This window comes from Mercenaria mercenaria, chromosome 6 (genome assembly GCF_021730395.1).
Source record: "Mercenaria mercenaria strain notata chromosome 6, MADL_Memer_1, whole genome shotgun sequence".
In the NCBI taxonomy this organism is placed as follows: domain Eukaryota; kingdom Metazoa; phylum Mollusca; class Bivalvia; order Venerida; family Veneridae; genus Mercenaria; species Mercenaria mercenaria.
The window spans coordinates 35604630-35624888 of record NC_069366.1 but is presented as its reverse complement, the minus strand read 5'-3'; the positions used below and the strand labels follow the sequence as shown (position 1 = coordinate 35624888).

The 20259-nt window shown below is 34.1% G+C and overlaps 1 protein-coding gene across 1 annotated transcript in view; it reads right to left on the bottom strand.

The window, feature by feature from the left end:
- Positions 1-1046: 1046 nt before the first annotated feature.
- LOC123550555 (inositol 1,4,5-trisphosphate receptor type 2-like) overlaps positions 1047-20259 on the bottom strand; it is a 73478-nt gene continuing 54265 nt past the window's right edge. The window contains exons 55-67 of the mRNA XM_045338987.2: positions 19527-19632; positions 19103-19218; positions 14712-14881; positions 14204-14341; positions 12969-13130; positions 11892-12006; positions 11267-11390; positions 10232-10407; positions 9448-9600; positions 9038-9115; positions 6126-6245; positions 5232-5369; positions 1047-2490 (exon numbers count right to left, since the gene is read on the bottom strand). Coding sequence (XP_045194922.2) covers positions 1753-2490; positions 5232-5369; positions 6126-6245; positions 9038-9115; positions 9448-9600; positions 10232-10407; positions 11267-11390; positions 11892-12006; positions 12969-13130; positions 14204-14341; positions 14712-14881; positions 19103-19218; positions 19527-19632 — 2334 coding nt within the window. The 3' untranslated portion in view covers positions 1047-1752. The remainder of the gene's footprint in view (positions 2491-5231; positions 5370-6125; positions 6246-9037; positions 9116-9447; positions 9601-10231; positions 10408-11266; positions 11391-11891; positions 12007-12968; positions 13131-14203; positions 14342-14711; positions 14882-19102; positions 19219-19526; positions 19633-20259) is intronic.

Sequence of the window (20259 nt, the reverse complement as noted above, 5' to 3'; positions counted from 1 at the left end):
AATGTTAAATGACTACCAGCTCTGTCCTATAGATCAGCAAGCCGTTATAACCCACACACTATTAAGACAATTAATGTCTCCTGCCCTTTTTATAATTGACATAAAGGAGATAATACCAAGTAATTGAGTTCTGGTTGAATCATTACCGCGTATTAGCTTGCCTTTATTAAAGACCGGGATAACCTGACAAAGTCTTACTCTGGCATTGGCGATTGACAGGAAAGAACATTTCGGTAATTTTTAAACGCTTATAGATATTCACGTTTACACTATATCAATAATAGTAATAAACAACAACGTATTTAGCTTTGAATGTGTAATTTGCAATTGATGTTTTAATTGAATTACTTTTTGCAATCGTTAGTCGTATTATATTTAATTTACAATTGATGTTTTAACTGAATTACTTTTTCAATCGTAGTAAGACTTTGCCAGATTAAGTGAAAAGCTTCCAAAGTTTTTACAGTGGCTCTAATTACATCTTATTTAAGTGTCTAAAGGGGGCGGACCTGTCTAAATGTTCAGTTAAAAGAGGTTTAAATATATACATACTGGTATTTTTATACCAAACTAGTTTTAGAAAATGAAGCAATTTTTCATCGACATTTTACCAAACGAGTTTCTTTAAGTACTATGAATTAAAATACTTGAGACCATACGAGGTAAACACTCTAATGAGTCAACTTGATACAAATATAAACATGTAATAATAATAATGTATAAAGAACATACCACCTTACTTGAAGGTTCAGTCCAATATTTCTCTAAACTCTGATAGCAAACTAAGTACAATATGACTAACGACTGCAAAAGTAATTCAACTAAAACATTAATGGTAAATTAAATACGATATGACCAACGACTGCAAAAGTAATTCAATTAAAGCACCAATTGCAAGTTGGATGCAGTAACGATTGCAAAAGAAATTTAGTTAAAACTTCAACTGTTAATTAAATACAATATGACTAACGACTGCAAAAGTAAATACAATATGACTAATGACTGCAAAAAGTAATTCAATTAAAACATCAAGTGCAAATTGAATGCAGTATGACTAACGATTGCAAAAGTAATTCAGTTAAAATATCAGCTGTAAATTAAATGCAATATGATCAACGATTGCGAAAGTAATTCAGTTGAAATACCAATTGTAAATTAAATGCAATATGACTAATGACTGCAAAAAGTAATTAAACTAAAACATCATTTGCAAACTGAATGCAGTATGACTCATGATTGCAAAAGTAATTCAGTTAAAACTCCAGTTGTAAATTAAATACAATATGACTAACGACTGCAACAGCAATTCAACTAAAACATCTGTTGAAGATTAAATACAATATGATTAAAGATTGCAAAATAGTTATTCAATTAAAACATCAATTGCTATTTGAATACAATATGTCAAGCGATTGCAATTGTGAATCAGTTAAAATAACTGCTAATATAATACAAATAAGGTATCAATAGCATATTCATTAAATGCTCATTGCATATAATAAAACGTAAGATTCCATTCTCACTTAAGCAATAACACATACATAGGCTCCGTATTTGCTTACATTTAAATATCTTGCAGCTGTATACAGACTAAATAAAAATATCAACCAGTGTTAAATCAGTGTATGGACATATTCCTAGCTCTGTTCGTGTAAAGAGTGCTGTACAGTGTATTTGTTCAGTTGTCCTTTAAATAGGATGCGAATGTTCCCGAAATTACTCAAACATATTCTTTTTAAGCCTGTAAATGTTTTAAAATTGTGTATCTGTTGGTACATCTTCGGAGGTAATGCTGTCTGCATCCCCCCTCTCCGTTTCTGGAGGTAGCGTAAGAGGCTGGCCCTCCGGATATTGTTGAGAAAGACGTCTTTCTCTGTCTTGCGAGTATTGTTGCGCTAGCTGGCGTAGGTACGGGGTAGGGTCAGACTCTGAATAGTAGGTCTGTAATTCTCTATGGCCTGGGGCAATGCTCAGTCTTGGACTACGTAGCCTGTCAAAAGATTGTCGTCTGCTGAACGATACAGGAATTATATCAAGTACATCTTCATCTAAGCCAAGTAACGTTGGGCTGTGGATTCTTTCCTCCCATCCATAGACTTGTGTTCCGGAAAGAGATAATTGGTCGTCATCATATCCGCGCGAAGGACTGACAAGACGGAACAATGAATCCTTTTGCTCCATTGGACTTACACTACGACGCCGGCGGTATTTGTCATGACGATTGAGCGGTGTCTGATAACCTGATCCTGCAGCGCTCTGTCTTCTTGTTGCTGTAGCTACACTCGTTCTCCGCGAGTATGATGGTGAAAGACCTTGTGGTGGACTGCCAACCACAAGCGTGTCAAAAATCTGATCATCTTGCTCATCGGAAACAAGAAGGTAGTCTTCATTGGCTGCAATATTTAGAGAGCCCTGTATTGGTACCATACGGTGTTTCTCTTCCCATGCCGCTTGTCGCATTTTCTCTTCAAATCGTTTTTTCTCAAGTTCCTTGAATGATAATGAGATACAGCTTAACATAAAGTCATTCATATACTTATAGGACAATGTTTCGGGGATTTCACGGTTGTGCCAATTCACGAAATCATATTTCAGCGAACAAAGAAAATTCTCAAACATAATATCTTTAAAATTGGAAATCTACGAATTGATAGCGGCATTAAACATCCATTTTGATAGAAGTAAAAATAATGAAAGATCATGCCAACATAATTAAACGAGTTTACAGAGTACAACTAGAGCTATCACTGAAGGTGATGAATGTACCCACCGCACGCACTGACACAGTACATTGCAATCTGACACACACTGGCTTGCATAATTATGTGGACTTTATGTATATAGCATAGTAATAAAAAACAAAGTCCCGTAACTCTATAAAAAAATTCTGAAAGAACCTAACATGCACCATGCACAACTACTGTTGTTACTGATCACTTGTGTGAAGTTTCATTCGATTGTGTCAAGGGCATGAGGAGAGTTGGTGCGCACAAGATTGCATATGCAGACTCTATGTATATAGTATAGTAACAAAATCAAAGTCCCGTAACCCTGCAAAAAAATTCTGAAAGAACCTAACATGCACCATGCACAACTACTGTTGTTACTGATCACTTGTGTAAAGTTTCATTAAATTGTGTCAAGGGGATGAGGAGAGTTGGTACACAAGATTGCCTATGCAGACTCTATGTATATATTATGGTAACAAAAAACAAAGTCCCGTAACCCTGCAAAAAAATCTGAAAGAACCTAACATGCACCATGCACAACTACTGTTGTTACTGATCACTTGTGTGAAGTTTCATTCAATTGTGTCAAGGGGATGAGGAGAGTTGGTGCGCACAAAATTGTCTATGCAGACTCTATGTATATATTATGGTAACAAAAAACAAAGTCCCGTAACCCTGCAAAACATTCTGAAAGAACCTAACATGCACCATGTACAACTACAGTTGTAACTGATCACTTGTGTGAAGTTTCATTAAATTGTGTCAGTGGGTGAGGAGAGATGGTGCGCACAAGATTGTGTCTACGGACAGACGGACGGACGGACGTTCTAACGAAACGGTATTTATGTGACACCCCCATTGTTCTCCCTATTGTTCTAACAGTCACATAAAAAGAAAAAGGTCACATACACAGAACGGAATGAATGACATCAAAGAGAAAGTACCGTTATGCAGTCACTTAACCATCATTTCGCGGGCACGGACGGACAGACAGACAACCTGAAACCAGTATACCATCACCCCGCTTACATCTTCGTTGTCTGAGGGTACAATAACTGGCCTTAATATCAATGATTTTTAATATATTACCGAAATAAAAGCTGCTACAAAGCAATTGTTAAATAATTATTACAACAAGTGAATGAAGTATTGCCATGCAATATAGTCTTAAACTGGAAAGTGGCTGATTTTCTCAACTGGAGAATTACGTAATCATCCGATATCTGTCGAAAATGTGTATACAATAGTGTGCTATACATACAATTTGTTATAATGCAAAATGTTTGCAATTTCAATTTGTATATCTTAAATCTTCAGTTGTTTTTGTTTTAGCAAGAATGAATATCAAAAGAATAATAAAAATACATAATTTTTAAATTGATACGGAGATAGATAAAAACGTATTCCATGGTATTAAAAGGAAGTAAAACGAAGTAAAACAGAAGAAAATATACAAACAAACGTTTTAACAGGGTCCGTATAAGTTTGTTATATTAGATATCTATGTCAAGTTATTTAAATATCCGTGTGCGGATGAAAGGGTGTCAGATAATAAAATCTGTAAAAAGATCCTGAAAAGAAAAATGACTTGCAATATTTGACCTCTCATGTGTCGTTGAACATTCAGCTAGGGTCTAGGATCTAGGTGTTGTCCGAGACACATCAACTGATAATGAAGAACATTTGTTCGTTCCAGGTAATATCAAAATCCCTCTTAGCTATATTTACCTTTAACCTTTATGAGTGACCTTGACCTAGTGGATTTGCGAGCTGCATATGACACATGATCACATTAGTGGGGGCCATTTTGTGCCAGATAACATTAACAGCATTGATAGAGGGCATATTCATGGAGCTGACAAAGAGCGTGACATGGATCTTGAGTTGTGCATGGCATACGGTCTTTATATTGGGAAAATTACTGCCAAGAAATATTAAAATCCCTCGTTGGTTGGTTGAGTTATGGAGAGGACAGAAAAAGAATCCTGCTGACATTAGACCCCTACGTGTGACCTGGACCTTAACGTCAGTGGTTTGGATTTTGTGCATTACACGTATTATTATCGAAAACATTTGCGCTTAGGAATGTTATAATCACTTGATGGACAACAGAGTTAGAGACGGAACACAAAACGGACATTTTTAATACCATGTTAACACTTGATCTAAACGTCTGATCCTGACCTTTAAACTAGGCGTCTGGAAGATGCCCATACCGTATTGTTTCAGTACATTAAACGAAATTACTTGAACCAATTTTAGTTTTCACAAAGCTTGAAAATCGCCGTTGTTAGGATTGGTTGATTATATAATTTTCATATTTGTATGTAAGACTTTTATATTCCGTTTAAAAGATTTCTAATCAAATGCACTACTATTAACACTGATTTTTTTTCATTCACTGGAACAATGTTCTTTTCCATATATACCTCAAAAATGACAAACCGGAAAGAAAAACTTTTACATCCGTTCTCTTTGAAATAATTTCTGTTAACAATATACCTCTTTCTTTTGTTTCTGTACAATCGAGGTCACATGATATAGTAAATCATCTATCTTAACTTCTGTCGAGTCTTGACCCATGGCAGCAAGAGATAGGGCACGATCCAATGGGAAGAAGTCATAATTCTCCTTCTGGAGCTGAAAAAAAGTATCATCATATCCCAAAATCAGCTATACATGGTCATTCGCTTTAATAACTTCGTGCCGAAAATATTGTTTTTGTCGTCCAATTTATATATCAGAACTGTTATCTGTATGTTTTTGCTAATATGTCAATGTGTTTAGACATTGAACCCTAATGAAACTTGGTTAAATTGCAAGAACTGTTTATTACTTTTATATTTGCCAGTAAAATCTTTACTTTTATAGAATATATTGGTTTTGCAAATATTAATTCAGGCCGGATATTTGTTATGTAACATAAAAGAATCATTTACTTAACAGCATAAAGTATGACCGATAATCAATCAAGGAGAATGCACTCTACTTATATAATCAACTTCTAAATGCTGACTAATTTAGGAACCATAACTCTAGAAGCGCTTGTTCAAACTTATATGTTATGCCATTTGATCTAAATAATTAGTGACACTCATTCTATGTATTTTTGTTTTAGCTGCAGGAAAAACGGTATTGTTCTCGAGCAAGCATTTTAATGTTTAGTAATTGTAACAAGTTAAAGTATCATATCTCTGAAGATACTCGACTCAATTTGCTAATTGTTGAAACGAACCCTTATTTCGCAGTGAAATATATTTTACATAAGTAAACAAAACAAAATCGCAGTGTAAAGGCATACAATGTCCTGTTAGAACCACTCTAATAATAAGAACGTTAGAAATATTCTATTTCAGAAAACAGAAGTCTGTTTTAATTGTAAGTGTAAGAACTCACATGTTTAAAGACATACATCTCCAAAGCTGTGTAGTCATTGAGTTTCGTTCCATCCAGATGGATAAAGAAGAATATGTACGCCCACATATTATGCTCATGACGAACATGTTGCTCAAACCCCTAGAAATACAATATCATGGCAGTATAAGTATATATAATTATACTACATACAAATTTAAACATCAAATAAAGAATTAAAGTAGTTCTGCACGTTTGATTAAACGGAAATGACGGCGTTACGTCGTGTATCTGGAAAGTTTAGAATAATGCCTGGTAGCCGTTATACGAGTAGCATAAATGTTGCCTATAATCTATTTCATCCTATGTATCAAGCGTTTAACAGTCAGCGCTTCTACCTTTCTTCGGATTAATTTGCTCATAACATAAGCAACAATGTAAAAACTACAGTTGATATTTGGCGAATTGGGGAAAACTAAGCACATAAGTATGAAAAGTTTCATTAAAATTTACATTGTGAAACGTTTTCTGTCTATGGAAATGTTTCCAAAAAACGCGTTTCTCAGAAGTCGACTGAGAAAATTGTTTAGAGGAATAATATTTTCGAATAAGTCTAACAGAAAATAATGCACACGGCCCTATCATTTCATTGGCTGAATTTCTTCGGGCACAATGATGCTTTGAAATGATCGTAATCTGGTATAGCTTGGACAGAATTCTACATCATAGAACAATATTTGTCTCAAATGTGCAAAACTACCTGAAGGATCAAAGCGAACAAATATCATGATGTAATTCAATTATGAATTTAACAACATGCAACCATTTCCGTATATTACTTAAATTACTATCCAAAGCTGCATATCGTCAAGTTAAATATCTGCAATATTTCTTCAGTGTTGCGTGTAACTGTCACATTTAGGTAATTTCAAATATCGGTTTTATGTATATACTATGCAATTTTTGGCTTGCATAGGTATCTTTATATATCATCTTGCCCTATAACCAATGTTGTTTTCAAAAGCGGACTACACTCAAGAAAATTAATAACGCCTCTTTTAGTCAGTGTATATTTCTAACAGTTTTTTCGTTATGTAACGGCGGGCGGTTAATACAGCCGGTGTTCCTGGATTCTGTGACAGCACGTATGTATTCTCCGAAAGTAGCTTTCAGCTTTTCAACATGAATAAGAGGCAGAATACAAATAATTTCAGACAAAAGCCCTTCATCAAATCTTCACGGAGAACGTACACCTCGCCCAGGAATCAAAGTCATGACCGCTCGATCAGTGGTTCTGCGCTATCCCTATTGAGCGGGCAGGCTATTTACGTTTGCATAATGTCGTACAAGCTATTGCAGTTACTAAAAACAATGACGTGCTGATGTCATACGAGGAGCCCTTATCACAGTTTGTCCGGATTTTTCGATGACTCTCGTACCGAAATGACTGAATGGTGATTGACATTGTTGCGTAATAATGCATTGAATGAATCTTTTTTAACAGCAATTATTGTCGATAAATATTTAATAAACATACACTTTAGTCGTCGGCAATCTTTTAAGAAGTTCGAAATCGACTGAAACATGTAATAAAATTAGATCTTTGTAAATGTGCGTTGTGAATGTTGTATGACATGAAATTCTCGTGCGCAGGTGACAATGGTCACGCTCCAAGTATCGCATAAGAAACAAACACGGCCAATAGCATTAAATGGATAATAACGAATGAATGTCTAACGAATGAATAACTGTTACGCTTTTAATCGTCTTGAGTTTAAATGGTAATACGATAAAAAGAATGTTTTAGAATAATTTCGACGATGCACGTTTGCATATCTTTTCCAGACATCATTTATTTTCAACATGGTTTCTATTAAATGCACGTTTATATTATCTAAAGATTTTTGATAATGTCAATTCAAATTAAACAAATAAAACAAAATTGCAAAAAAATATATATATTGTGACTATGTTTTCAACAATTACTCCAATGTGAAACCATTTTAAAGTATTTTCAAATTTTCACAACATTACTGTTTTGAAACAACATTCTGCTTGTAATACGTTGTCTGTGCCAAATACATATACTCCTGATATAAAAAAGGATTATTATAACAGTATCATTGCAGGTCAAGGTACTATTTTAATGATCCTTTCATTATACGAGTATACCTATTTCTCGTGTTATATCAGGGAAGACTTACAAAATGTACTATATTTTAAGATAGATAAGACCGAAAACTCATGTAAAAAGGTGAACATTTTGACGCACGGAACTCGCGTCATTTCATGTTGAATATATTTCCGTGAATACAGGTCTTTGTATTCGTTAGTAAAATACATGCTGTATTACGACAAAAAATCTTTTGTACATAATATACACTCATAGACTTTTAAAATCGGTCACTGACTCACTGTTGTACAATGTAAATGCGATAACTTGGATAATATTTAAATTACACGACTGAAATTTTCTCGATTACCTTTGTCTCCATATGCTATTTATTCGTGAGGGTAATTTTCCATTAAAATGGCTTTTAAACCATGCGTGGTATACTTTATTGTTTTATTTTCAGCGTAGTCTTAACGAAAGATATGAAAATCATAGGTGACCGATTATAAATGTCTATGAGTGTATATTTGTAATAAAGCTCTATTTTACTCGTTAAATTAAGAAACGTCCCGTGAAATACGTGTATGTTTAAGCTCATCTATAACTGTGTTTGTAGTAGAACTACAATCAAAATTAATCGTCATCTAGGTTATACCATTTGCTAAGAAATCTAGTTTTTTATGGGCATACTATATTTCCATGCATTAGACCTTAACACACTGCACTGTTAATACACATAATCATGTTCATGTTTTGTTTACTCAAGACACAGTGTGGTGACATTTCATATTTCTAAATATGAAATATTGTCATAATAGTTTTTAGTATCTTTAAAGCTTACATTGCCATGATGTTCGAAATCGTAACTGTTCCTACTACAAATGAAGCAAGTATCCCTCATATCAGATTCGGCTGTCCACTGAAAATGGAAATGTCATAGTAATAATATCAACAACAAATTGCAACAAATGCTAAAGTAACGGACTTCAAAAATAATTACTTGTTGTCACAATTTGGTGAATAATACTGTCACTTGATAGAGATAACATAAATTTATATAAGAGATTTATGTAGGTACAAGTCATTTCCTTATAGTAATTACAAACTTCATTTTTTAAACTTTCGGCCATTTTGTTTCAAGTTCAATGCAGTCAAAAGGCGTAAGAAAACTAGAATGCCTTTACAGTTAAAGATATTCTATTGAATTACATCAATGTGAGTGTTTCTCTTCTTTGCACCACTGAATATTACCTTTAAATCCCTCAGTTCGGAAAAAGTGTCGACAATGATACCGAAGATGATGTTCAGCCCAATCGTGGTAATGAATATGAAGAAAGATACGTGATACAAAACAACAAATCCAAACATCCGGAAATTCTTCTCTGTTCTGTGTGCTTTAATAGTCTAAAAAGGATTTGGCCAGTAAGTTTAGAGCGTTCATAATAGCCATCCGTTCCGGGGTGAAGTAAGCTCTTATACATACCGGAATACTCGTAACGCTGTAGTAACAGGCCAAGCACTTAATAATTTTGAGTTAACTATGTTAAAATGCCGTTATTAATTTCATTAAATTTCATTTTATTGTTCATAAAAGTATGAAGAAACGTTTCTTGTTTGCCTTATAATTTCCCGACCCGGTTATCAGAGTATTTAAACTACTAAAATGGTTCAATTGGTCGTAAATTCGGCTCTGTTACTCTCCACGCCGACCTTAGAGTCATTCAAGTGCCACCTCAAGCTAATATGAAGAATATTTGCAGTAAGTATTATTACGTAATCCAGAAACGAAACATATATTTAACAGGCGGACATTATATTGCAAAATATCATTGGGTATGGTGTAAAACCAATAGTAAACAAATAAAACTATTTTAAATAAAATCTAATTCATTGTGGTTTGGTGGCAAAGTAAACTATATATCATGAATGAAACCTTTAATAAATTGGATTCAGCTTATATCAGCCAATATATCGCCAACCATGAGCGAAGTGGGAATATTCTGTGGAACCTGTGTCCAACAATTGATATACTTACATCAAACAGATCCCCAATCAGACCGTATCTGATAATTGTTAGCGTACATTGCCAGAGTGTGTCGCAATAAAGATAATCATTCGGATCAAACATGCTCCTCATCAAAGCAAAACTAATTATGGCGTAGAGGTAGAACACACACAATCCAAGTATACCAACCCAAACTAACGACCGTCCTGAATAAAAACATTAATCACATTCTGCTTACGTATGTGAAGTACATTCATCAATCAAATGGTCTCTAAAACATGCTGTATCCCTGTTTATTTATGGAAATATGACACAAAACAAAAGCTAAACTAAAAAATTTCCAACAGTCTAATCAACGGTGCAATAATAAATGCGTTAACGTTTTAGCATGACGGAAGATCAAAAAAAGAAACACCAAACATTTTTTAATAAAATGATAATATTTGATTTTACACATGCATTTAGGAAAACAGCTTTGTCAAAGTAGAGATCAGTACATGTAACTGGAAAAGAGTAATCATAAACGATATTTATTTTATAAAAAGGACAAACGTTCATTACATTGGCGTTATCCTGGTGTTTGACTAAACGATACCCTTTTTGTCTAACGAAACTGATCTAACTGCGGTTTTATAATCATTATTATAAAAATTGTCCTATTATTGTGTTTATATATATATATTCTACATTCTGCAAAATTTAATTCAACTATATGATCGGAGAAAATACGGAAATAACCAGTATACGGATTATACTGCTTCAACGGTTGAATAGTGCAGTAAGAATATGCTGTAAATGGTCAACAATATGTTTGATATAAAATTGCTCAACACATTATGTAAAAACATGGTAACTGCACTTTTAAAACAGCAGAAAAGACAAGATTTCTTATTAACTCGCTTAAATATTCCTGTTTTTGTTCCCATTGACGACTTTCTTGCAAACACTTTACTGGAAGTATAATGATGCCGAATTCATTACGTTGATAACAAAAATATTACGTTCTGAACGTTAAATTGGAGACAGTATCGAATTTTAATAAACTGATATATTTATGTACTATACCATTCTGTGTAACAGCTTTGATGACGCCACTAAGAAGCTGGTTTCCGTTGACTATATTTAGAAGATGATATGCGAAGAAATAGCCATGGAACATTGTACCTCCGATTGACAGTGCAAGGAAACTCTACAAATATACATTTGTTTAATAGTTGAAATATGTGCTCCTTTAACCACGGAATTATTCCAATTTGGAGGACACCGTCTCAAAAAAAAAGTGACTAGAATCTGGTATCACAGAGAGAACTTTTTCCGAAAGACATTATCAAATTCTGACATCATAATTGCACGTTTTAACGTTAAAGTAACTGTCCTATCTTTGTTTGATTTGAAATCTGTTGTGTATTTCGATATGAAATGAGTTTTCTGCTTAAATTAGTGAAAGAAGTTGATGACAAAAAGTGATCATGACATGGAAACGGAACTGGCAGATTAATTCTGATTGCAATAGATCTTATCATCTAACAAAAACGAAACGCTCTGTCAACAGGCAATTTTGAGTGACCTCTATACTTGTATAATTTATTTCGCACTTAAATATGATATTTGATTGTCAAATTATTTAGAATGACCGTCATCATCATCTATTCTAAAAATATAAATTGATTCAAGAGGACACCAAACTTACAAGGTAGTAAAATGTTGTAAAACTAAGAAGCTTTGCGTCCATTTTAGCAACATGTTCCTTGGCTTTATCTTCATCTCCATCATCTTCTTCCTTCTTTTTTGCAAGGAAATATTCTCTGAATATAATTAATACAATACGTTTAACTACAAAAACACCAAAAAGGACGGTATAAAAACAACAACTGTAACAATAGCATCATAATATAGTGAATAACAGTACATGTTCTGAAATATATGATTTATAATCATATGTGGCGATTTCGTTTTGTTTTTTTTTTGTAGAATAATGTTTTAAATTTCAAGAAGCTGAAAAGGAAGAATAGTTTTTTTTTTGTTATTTGTTGGGTTTAACGTCTCACCGACATAATTATAGGACATATGGCGACTTTCCAGCTTTGATGGTGGAAGAAGACCCCAGGTACCCTTCGTGCATTATTTCATCACGAGCGGGCACCTTGGTAGAACCACTGACCTTCCGTAAGTCATCTGGATAGCTTCCTCACATCCCCGAGTGAGGCTCGAACTCACATCAATGAGGGGCAAGTGATTTGAAGTCAGCGACCTTAACCACTCGGCCACGGAGGCCCCACCTTTGTCTTTGAGTTGATCTGACATATTTCATGTTTGACAATAATATGTTAAAATCTCCGTTTAGCAATGAGCAAGAACAATCACTCTAACTAACCGATTTTAAGGCCTGTGCCAAAACAGCAGTTCATATGTCAACTATCTAAAACATATGTTATACATTCGAGAAGGGATACACTAATAATTGCCCACACCAGGTTACTGACGTCATTCTGTTGTTAATGTTTTTATGAGTTCACTGGTTTAACATTTCTTACTTTTCTGTCGTTGTTTTCTGAATTCTAACAATGTTGTTTCTGTTTCATATTTTCCTCATTTTTGCTATATTAAATGCAATTCAAAGTAAAAGTTTAGATAAAATTCTTGATTCAAAATCCAACCACCAAGTCAGTAAACATTCTATTTATTTACATGTTGTTTCAATTCAGCATCTGATTATGTAAACACTTACATACCAAATGCTACAGAAACGAGACAAACAGAGTCTTACTTGATTTCCAGAAATGCAGCTTTTGGATCAGGAAGCCTCGGATGATTGCCTACAAAATAGCTGATAACTACCAGAAAACAACACGCATTGTGCAGTCCACCAAGCACGAATAGAACCAAGGCATACGTTTCTGGACTAAGATTGCTAATCTCAGGAATTGGACTGTTGAAATAGAAAATGTAGTACAATATTTTTAACGTTAAAACACATGGAAAATAGTTTAAATATCCATTTGGATATCGTCCACATACCATACTTGCAACTGCTGATAGTTTTGTTTTTTCATATAATTTGAACGAATGTGATCGCAAACAACAACAACTCAGGTAGGTATAATTGTCAGGGAACTTTCTGCATCTATCCACTGTTTAATATTGCAAAGGGGTAATAATTGAGAACAAAAATGATAAATGGTTTTAATAATATAATTTAATAAATAATAATAAATATAATTTAATTTATAACTTCCTTTTAAATAACCTTTAACTGACATCGAAGCCTAGAGGTTAAATATTTGGACTGAGGATTGTTGTGTCTTCTTTTTCAAGTGAAGAGATCAGATTTAACCAGGATGATTACTTTTCTCTTAAAATTTTCACAAGTTTCACTTTTTCTACCTTGAAACCTTATTCTATTGTTTGTTACACAAACTTATATAAAACATTACACATTAATAGAGATATTGAATATATAATTAAGGACAGCGGTAAAAGTCTAGCAATAGCCGCTTTGAAATCTGATTTTTTGAAAATCTAGGTGGTAGGTTTGTGCGTTTTACTACATCTGTTCTTTTACATCACAATATGGTGTATGTATAATCATTTATTTTCGTATGATTAATACAAAAAAAGAACACACATTTCACTTGTACATTGCATTAGGTACCTGCAATATTACATCCATCGTTGACACTATTTAGGCTACTACAAACCCAAAGCATACACAGAGATATATCAATTTCCCAAATATGGCTATATACATGATGACTATTTTCCTTTTTAATAGCAATTATACACAGACATGTTTATAGTTACTTTTATTGTGATGTAACAAAAAGCAATCACCATTGTCTTTTCAGATGTAATAAGACACAACAACTATTTCTGTTATTGAACCACTGTTCAAAGGAATGTGTCGCAGAATCACTTACTATATCAGTATAGTTTTCAAAACGCATTTTACAGTTTTATGTGGTGCAGCACTTAATTTTAAACCAGAAGACGACAATAACTTACTCTCCAAGTTCTGGTGGTAGGGCTGTGGTGTTTTTATACATTCCTGACATGCTTAGTGATGCCTTTGCATTCCATGTCATCAACATCAGAATATTGATAGCAAATGACAAAATTGTCACGGAATTGTTCCACACAAGCCTTGGGTAGAAAATGGCAATAGAGTTTAAGTGGAAATAATAAAGATACATATTGTCATCACAGAAACATTAACGGGTTAATGGCATATCTAAGAAATATATCATCAATCATTGCTTTGATGAAAGGCTTGTGTAAAAGTAAATTGCCTTCTGAGAAAATTAACATAAAATGATGAAATGCATCTTTCTTTCAACTTTTTTTCTATAAACAAATAACACCCTTATTAATGAGTAGTTAGACATTGCATTATAAAGCAAAAATATTGAAATACAGTTGATTATTACAGCAAATTCTCGCACTCACTATTGTAAAATTTTAAATCGCCTAAACTTAGTACAGTCACCATGCATGCTGAAGTATAATAACTTACCATCCTTTCGTAAGAACTACTGCGACCGGGTTGTTCAGTATCTTTCTCTGGTAAGCGATGTCTTTCATTATATCTACAGACCATGCCATAAGGTCCCGAATTTTGTTGCTAGGTGACGACCTGTCAACACTCCATTTCAACATTTCTTTGACTTCTTCTCGAAGAACTCGCTGTTAAAAATATGAATCTAATTTTAAGTAAGAAAGGTAGTAGTAAAAGTGCAACACCAAATGTCTCGTTTTGAATTAGTTTACGCAGTCATGTAAACACATAGTTGCAACCACCACGCTAGGCTTGTATGTGGTTGGTTTGTCAAAAGAAATATTCAAATTTTAATAATTTTTGCTAAACTCACATATGATTGATTGGCGTTTTCTTCAATAAGACAGAGATTCGCTGTATCATGTCACAGTGATGTATAAACTTTGATTACATGAAATTTGAAATATACATACATAAAGAAAGATTTAATTGAAATGTTTAACATGGACTGAACATGAATAACAATAACAAATTTGTTTGTTTTTTTTACAAAAGCAATGTTCAAACAAATAATTGTGCCTTGACAAAATGAAAGAATGGTTGCAAAAGAACGATGTTTTCCCTTTAGTTGATCTAGTGCATTTTGAATACGTTTCAACCTTACACGTAAGAATGTTCAAAGACATTACCATTTCGGAAGACTAAAAACGCTAGAGTCAATATTCGTTAATAAACTGAAGGATTTATATACCAGTTACTTAAATGATACGAGAATTTGACTTAATGTATGGTAATATATGTATTAGCTTGTAAAATTTTGTTAAGCCTACATACACGTATTATTTAAGTGTTTAAGTAAGACCTGTTTCAGTAAATAAGTTTGACCATAGATTAGATTTCAGAAAGCATTGGTCTTAAAATCAGGAAACAATAAGAGAGTTGAAAACAAAATACAGGAAGATAATTTGTAAAAGCTTTGTGAAAAACTGACGAACTCGGGTTATGGATAGATATACTGGCAATAGCAGTCTAGAGGGTAAAGAAAACCGGAGTAAATCTGAACGAAAACTAGCAGAAAAAAAAACAACAAAAAGCTTCCTCCGAAATGCATTTAACAAGATCTAATAAAAAAAGTCTAGTCTTTTACGAAATTTACACAATAGCTGCAAAAAGGAAATACTTTGCAAAATGATACTAGCAAATTAACTGAAAGCTTACTTTACTGAAAGAACTGGCATGAAGCTTCTTCGTTAAAGCAAAGAAAAGGGGTCTACAGGTTTGTTAAGTAAAGTGCTCAACTATATTAGAAGCACTATTCAGGTTACTATGTTAACTTTTCAAATAAATGTAAAAGAGTCTAATAAGGGAAGATAACAAATATAAATATGCAATATTCTGGATGAATACTATTGCAGGAGGTGCAACAATAGATAGACCTGTATCGCCGGATGTCCCTGTAAAGGTTTGGAAAATGCTTATTTACTGCATGAACTGTTGAAAAAATAAAAGATACAATAACTATTTGGTCTACTAGATTGATAGAGGCATTTATATTGTTTCGTCACTCTGGTCAACGACAATAGATTACTTTCTTGGGAATAATTTCTATCGATGTGTAGGGTTATTCTGTGAAAGCACAGTTGGCCTCTAAGCAGATAACGTGTCATTGAAATACGTCCAAGTTTCGATTAAACCAGGTTAATAAGATTAGCCTATGTAACTGGACTCTAATTTCAAGTCGTATTTCCTTCTCCTTTTGCTAAATGGGTGTATGGAAACTTATATATAAAAAAAGCCACAATAAGGACAACGCCAGCAGGTGTTTTCTTGAAACATGATAAATGTGTTACGTTTTTATTATGACATGTGGCATCATAACATGATAAACGGGTTTCAATTTTGTTATGACGATGTGTACTTAAAGAAGTTTTCTTGCATGAATAAAAGAATCTTTCACCGGCTGATGGTGCGGATGGAAATATCTTGCTCAAGGGTAACTTTTCAAGCGGTAAAGAGGCCCAGTCGAGTTATTGCAAAACTGTTACCCGATAGCCAGTCTACTCCATGTGCTCCTTCAGCTATTGAGGGATTCTTTTACTTGCATACGGTATTCTTCAATAATGAAAGACTAACGCTTTACTTTTAAACACTATTACTACAGCAGCGTATATCTTTACGATTTCATGCATAAATACAAATGTAACAGAGTCATGTTACACCTATGGATGTAAGTTGAGCTTTTCCAGCATCGGCAAAAACACGGTAAAATCTTATTTGGCATGCAAGAATGCCTTCTTTCAGTCTTACTAGATCTTTTCAAACACGCAGACCGAAACGAATAACGTGCTGACTATGTAAGAATGTTCTTTCTAATATATTGTCGTGGACAAGATATTCAGTTAATGTAACATATGTTTCCGACGTGAAGATCACGTATGAATATGGACAATAAAATGTGAGAAATATAAGAGGATTTTTCGTTGGCGTCGTTTACGTTCAAACAAGGTTTTGAATTGTTTTATTATGTTTAAGGATAAGACTCACGATCATTGCCTTGATTACTGTGTTTTCTTGAAATGCAATATAAATGACTTTGGCGGAATAGGCTGACATGTACAATTATGATTGCATATTAGCACGTGCTCAGAAAATAAGACACAGTAAACGTGCTATATGCACAACCTGTTCAACATGTGTCCCTTGTGACACAGATATATTTATCAAATAAACAGAAATTTATGGTCAGGACATAGACCCGTGCTGCACCATAGCCAATTTTTATCCAGTATTATTTTTTCTTTTTAAAACGCACTGAGATTATGCCTGTTTTGTTATATGTTCAATACAATTCAAGCTATAGATACTCTATGCAGTACAAGATAACCATATGTTACTCGTAAACATACTGTCGAGTCAACTATAACAATAACAACTGCCTATCGACTGTCTGTATTCGTTCCTTCAAATGCTGCCGGGGCTGACAATTGACACTCAGGTTTCAAATGATAAATCGGTAACTTCTATTAATTGATCTTTTTTGCATGCAATGCAAGGTCGACAGAGGATATCCGCTCTGTATCACATATTCAACGGGTACCGGAATAAATGTTGTTTTAACTCGTAAAACCGTTTTATCGCTTCCCGCCATTTGTTACACCAGGACTGTTTACAAGCTAACGGCATGCGTGATACAGAGCAGGTATCCAATCCCAGGTTAGTGTTCCATGCAAGAATTTCATACATGGTGTTTTCTTGTACTGGATGGGGCACTATAATTGTAAACAGTGCTTTTTGAATATGCTGAAATTGTAACAATTATGTTTCTTAAAAATCCCAATAAAACAAACAGCAGAAGTAGATTTTGTCTTGAAATTTGCCATGTCGTGCCATTAAAAAGTATGCTCTTGGGGCTCTGACTTCAAACAGTTTCTTTCAATGGTGTAATGGTACCTCTTATTGATTTCTAAGGTGATGCTCCTATTTTCAACTTGCCTTTTGTCCGGCTCGTGTCTTTACCGCTGTTACTTCCCTTTAACCACATCCTCGCCCCTTATGCCTAATATTCCCACTTTTACCTGCCTTTTCTTTTTCCCACTTTTTACGGCATCCCCATATTTATGTCACTCATATCATTAACTATTTGGTGGATATTCAAAGCAATATAATCTGTAAAAAGATCCTTTGGAAGCAAAGAATGCAACCAACAAGAATAATAACAGACTCGGTTTGACGGAGTCTGTTCATGAGAGGTAATGAAATGTGAAACACCTCTCACGCCCCCAGCACCGGCTTAAGCGGAACTCTATTACACATATGTTGAATGGACTCCATGATCCCAAAGGACCAGAAAATATAACAACACTGAATCCAAGTACGGGGGGACTTATTACAGCCGCCACACGGCACTTAACGATTGCTGTTGTGATAGTTAATAAAATCTGAAAAAAGATCTTTTGGAAGCAAAGAAAGATGATAGCAGACTCGGTTTGATTGAGTCTGTTCATGAGAGGTAATAAAATGTGCAACCCGTTTGCTATACCTTTCTACGATACTTTCTAGTTTTGATAGGTCTACTTTGTGATGTGTGGCTCTGGCTGTGTTTGTTGTGCCCGGTGCTCCCAAGGAATCTACTCTTATCTTTTATTTGGTCCGCGACCTATTATCATTCCAATTTCATATGCTTAAACAATATTGGCTGACAGTGTATATGGGGGTTGGAGTAGATAACGGATGATGGCCTAACCCTAAAGTGATTATGAATAAATATCATACTATGATATCAGTGTAATCTGTGCTAACATCGGCGGTTTCCTTAGAGACGTCACATATGAGTAGTTTATTATTATCAACCCTGTGGTGCCCTTCATATATATGTCAGTTTTTTGTGAAAAACATCAGTATACTCATACCGAAGTTTTAACGCGGAAGTTGGCTTTCTGTAGTTCATCGTCCTTCACTATCTCGATTGACTGGCAATTCTTCTTGTAAAAGTTGTAAGCTTTCATTTGCAATGGTGTCATTCTGACTGAAATGTGAGAAAAAAAGCAAATGGAAAGATACAATGAGACAAAATGATTTCACTTACTATTTCAGTAACGCATCTTTTTATCAGTATAAACGAAATTTCAGGACTTAACACATGTATAAGAGCTATATTGGTTTAAGTTCTTGATTACTTTATACCCTGTCATCGTATCTGTTCTGTTACAAAAGAGTTTCGCAACCTGTCTACTTCCGGTAAAACCGACTATGCCGCAGATAACAATTATAGTGTTTTAAAGCTAATCAACTGAATGTCAGATAAAGACAAATTGATTAACAATAAACGCTCACGTGATTCTAGAAGATAGGGATCAATGTCAACCATTCGTGCAAGTATGAGGTACAGGCGATACCCAACATCTTCGTACTCTTCCGCAAACTCATCGCTGTCTTTCTTCTGTGAATATAAAAGGATAGATGAATTCTCACCTTAAAGACTTAAGGAAAAGTATCAACAATTTTCATAATCATGTTGATTCTGACCGTGGTCCATAACTATCATAATTGATGTTCATACGTAAAATGACTAGCGTTTATACCAATAATAACTAGTGTTTATTCACATAATGATTGATTTTCATACCAGTAATCACTGGTTTTTTATACCCAAAATGACTGATTTTCATTCCCGTAGTAACTACTGTTCGTACCCATAATGACTGGTGTTCATACCCATTAAGACTGGTGTTCATTCCAATAAGGACTGATGTTACTGATTTTCATGCCCATAATGACTGGTTTTTATTCCCATAATGACTATTCCCATACTGACTGGTTTTCGTTTCCATAATGACTGATGTTTATAACTGCTATTCTCACCCATAATGACTGATACCCATTATGACTGGTTTTCATGCCCATAAGGACTTATTTTAATACCAATAATGACTGGTGTGACTGATTTTCATACCCATCATGACTGGTTTTCATGCACATAATGACTGGTTTTCATTCGTTTTCATTCCAATAAGGACTGATTTTCATACCCATAATGACTGGGTTTCATTCACATAATGACTATTTC